General features: G+C 43.7%; 1 protein-coding gene across 1 annotated transcript; it reads left to right on the forward strand.

The window, feature by feature from the left end:
* Positions 1-1,247: 1,247 nt before the first annotated feature.
* LOC104954508 (epidermal growth factor receptor substrate 15-like) lies at positions 1,248-1,819 on the forward strand (the record flags this gene model as incomplete). Its single annotated transcript, XM_010781623.1, has 2 exons — positions 1,248-1,292; positions 1,437-1,819. Coding segments are annotated over 2 exons (428 nt in total), but the record flags the coding sequence as incomplete, so codon positions are not given.
* Positions 1,820-2,030: the final 211 nt, after the last annotated feature.

The raw sequence follows: 2,030 nt of genomic DNA on the forward strand, positions 1-2,030 counted from the left end.
GTACGGTATGACTAGGCCTCGTTAGGCCTTGGTAGGCCAGGCTCACTTCATGCTGCGTTTCCATTACAGTTCAGTAGCTGGGGCAGTAACTATAGTAACGCAGTGTAGGCGGAGCCATGACGTCATCTTCAATGAGAACCACAGAACCAACATCAGCCGTTAGCTGTTAGCCCTCAGAGCTCACAGCTCCTCATATCTGTTCAGAAACTAGACAGAAGTGAAACAAGTACAAACCACAGACTGTCTGTGTCATGGAGAATACAGAGCCGGCTCTTTCGGCTCCCAAACGGCTCTTCATGTTACCACAGAGCCTCAGTTTTGCCGCTGCGAGGCTCCGGTGCTCGCAGTTCACGCGCGTGCTCCACTAGCAACCCCCGTCAAGGCTCGCCGGCAGTACACTTTCCGTCACAGGAACGCGCTTTGCTGGCGGCGAAAATAATCCCACCAAACTCCTTTGCCCCTCCAACAGAGGGATGTCCTTGTCCTTTTTCCTTTTCGTCATTTCAAGCGATAAAAACTTGATCTTCTCTCGAATTATTATTCTTTTTGGACGCCCTCGGCTCGAGTTCAGGGCGTTCCGAGCTGAATAAGGGCGGCAAATGACGGCAAGACGCCCCCCTGGCGGAAACGCTGCTAACATGTATATTTTTCTTGTTTATTTCTAGTCTTTTCATTTGTATTGTAAAATGCCTTGTTTTGTTATGCAGCTGCAACACAAACATTAAGTACTTCTTATCTTATCATATAACAATAAAACCTTTGAATCTTTAATAAACGCTAATCTATAAAGTATAATTATGCGCCCCTTTTTTTACAAGTTGAAATGGAAGATCTTAGACTTTTTTTATGCACACAAGTCTTATTTCTCAATTCTTGGGACACCGGTTTGTAAAAAGCTGTTATTTAGCATTTCAAGATGTTGATCAAACAGTATGATTAACAGGTTTGCACTCGGCCCACAAAAGCCTCAAAGGCATGCATTTCAGTTCAAACTTCATATTGAGGTTTACCTACAGATTTAATTAAATGTACTGTATTGTACGAAGTGTTCTTTACGTTACTAGTTTCCACTAAATCTGCTTGTTTTTTATGTTATACTTGATGGATTGGAGGATTCAAATGTATATAATGCAACCCATTTTCTTTAATAAAAACAATCGAACAAATAGGTTAGGATGTTTTCTCAAACCCGTTTTTATATCGTCTTCAAATTAAATCCCTATATTGTTTTTTTTTGTTCCTCATAGACGATCCATTCAAAGATGATCCGTTTGGAAAGACAGAAGTTCCAGGTGAGTCATCGAAGTTAAACCTGTATATTTAAAAGTGATAAATAGGCAAACTAATCTCCTTCATGTCTGGGAAATCCTCAAAAAGGAAATGCATGATCTACCCTTTCAAACGTTCTGTTTCTGTTGCTTCTTCTCTTAAACCAGATCCATTTGGAGAAGATCCGTTTAAAGGATCCGATCCGTTTGCAGCGGACTCTTTCTGCCAGGCCTCCAGCGCCCCCTTCTCCTCAGAAGACCCTTTCTCTGCCTCAGCGGACCCCTTCGGTACGACCACTGGAGTCCCAGAACCCGACCTGTTTGCATCCAAACCCTCTGACTCGGCTCCAGCAGCTGATCCAGATCCTTTCAGCTCCAAACCTCCCAACACAGCTTCAACTGACCCGTTCAGATCCACGGGGAACAATAGGGGCGACTCCGACCCGTTTGGAGGCAAAGTGAACGCCATCGTGGAGACGGATCCGTTTGGTTCTCAGGACGGAGGGACGGATCCGTTCAGCTACGCTCTCCCCTCCTCTGACCTCGCCCTGGTGAGTGTGGCTGTTTTAGGGGAACTATTGTGCCTTGTTTGTTTTTTTCACAATATGTTTATTGGTATTTTCTTATTGAACAACAACCAAAAACCATGTACATCACAGACATACGCATACTCACACCATCAACTTGCACCAGTATTAAAAGCTTAGGCCTACAAATAAAGTAAAACAATGTAATTTCACAGTTTCCTTTCAGAGGCAGTCC

This window comes from Notothenia coriiceps, unplaced genomic scaffold (assembly GCF_000735185.1).
Source record: "Notothenia coriiceps isolate Sejong01 unplaced genomic scaffold, NC01 NC01_scaffold00023449, whole genome shotgun sequence".
In the NCBI taxonomy this organism is placed as follows: Eukaryota; Metazoa; Chordata; class Actinopteri; order Perciformes; family Nototheniidae; genus Notothenia; species Notothenia coriiceps.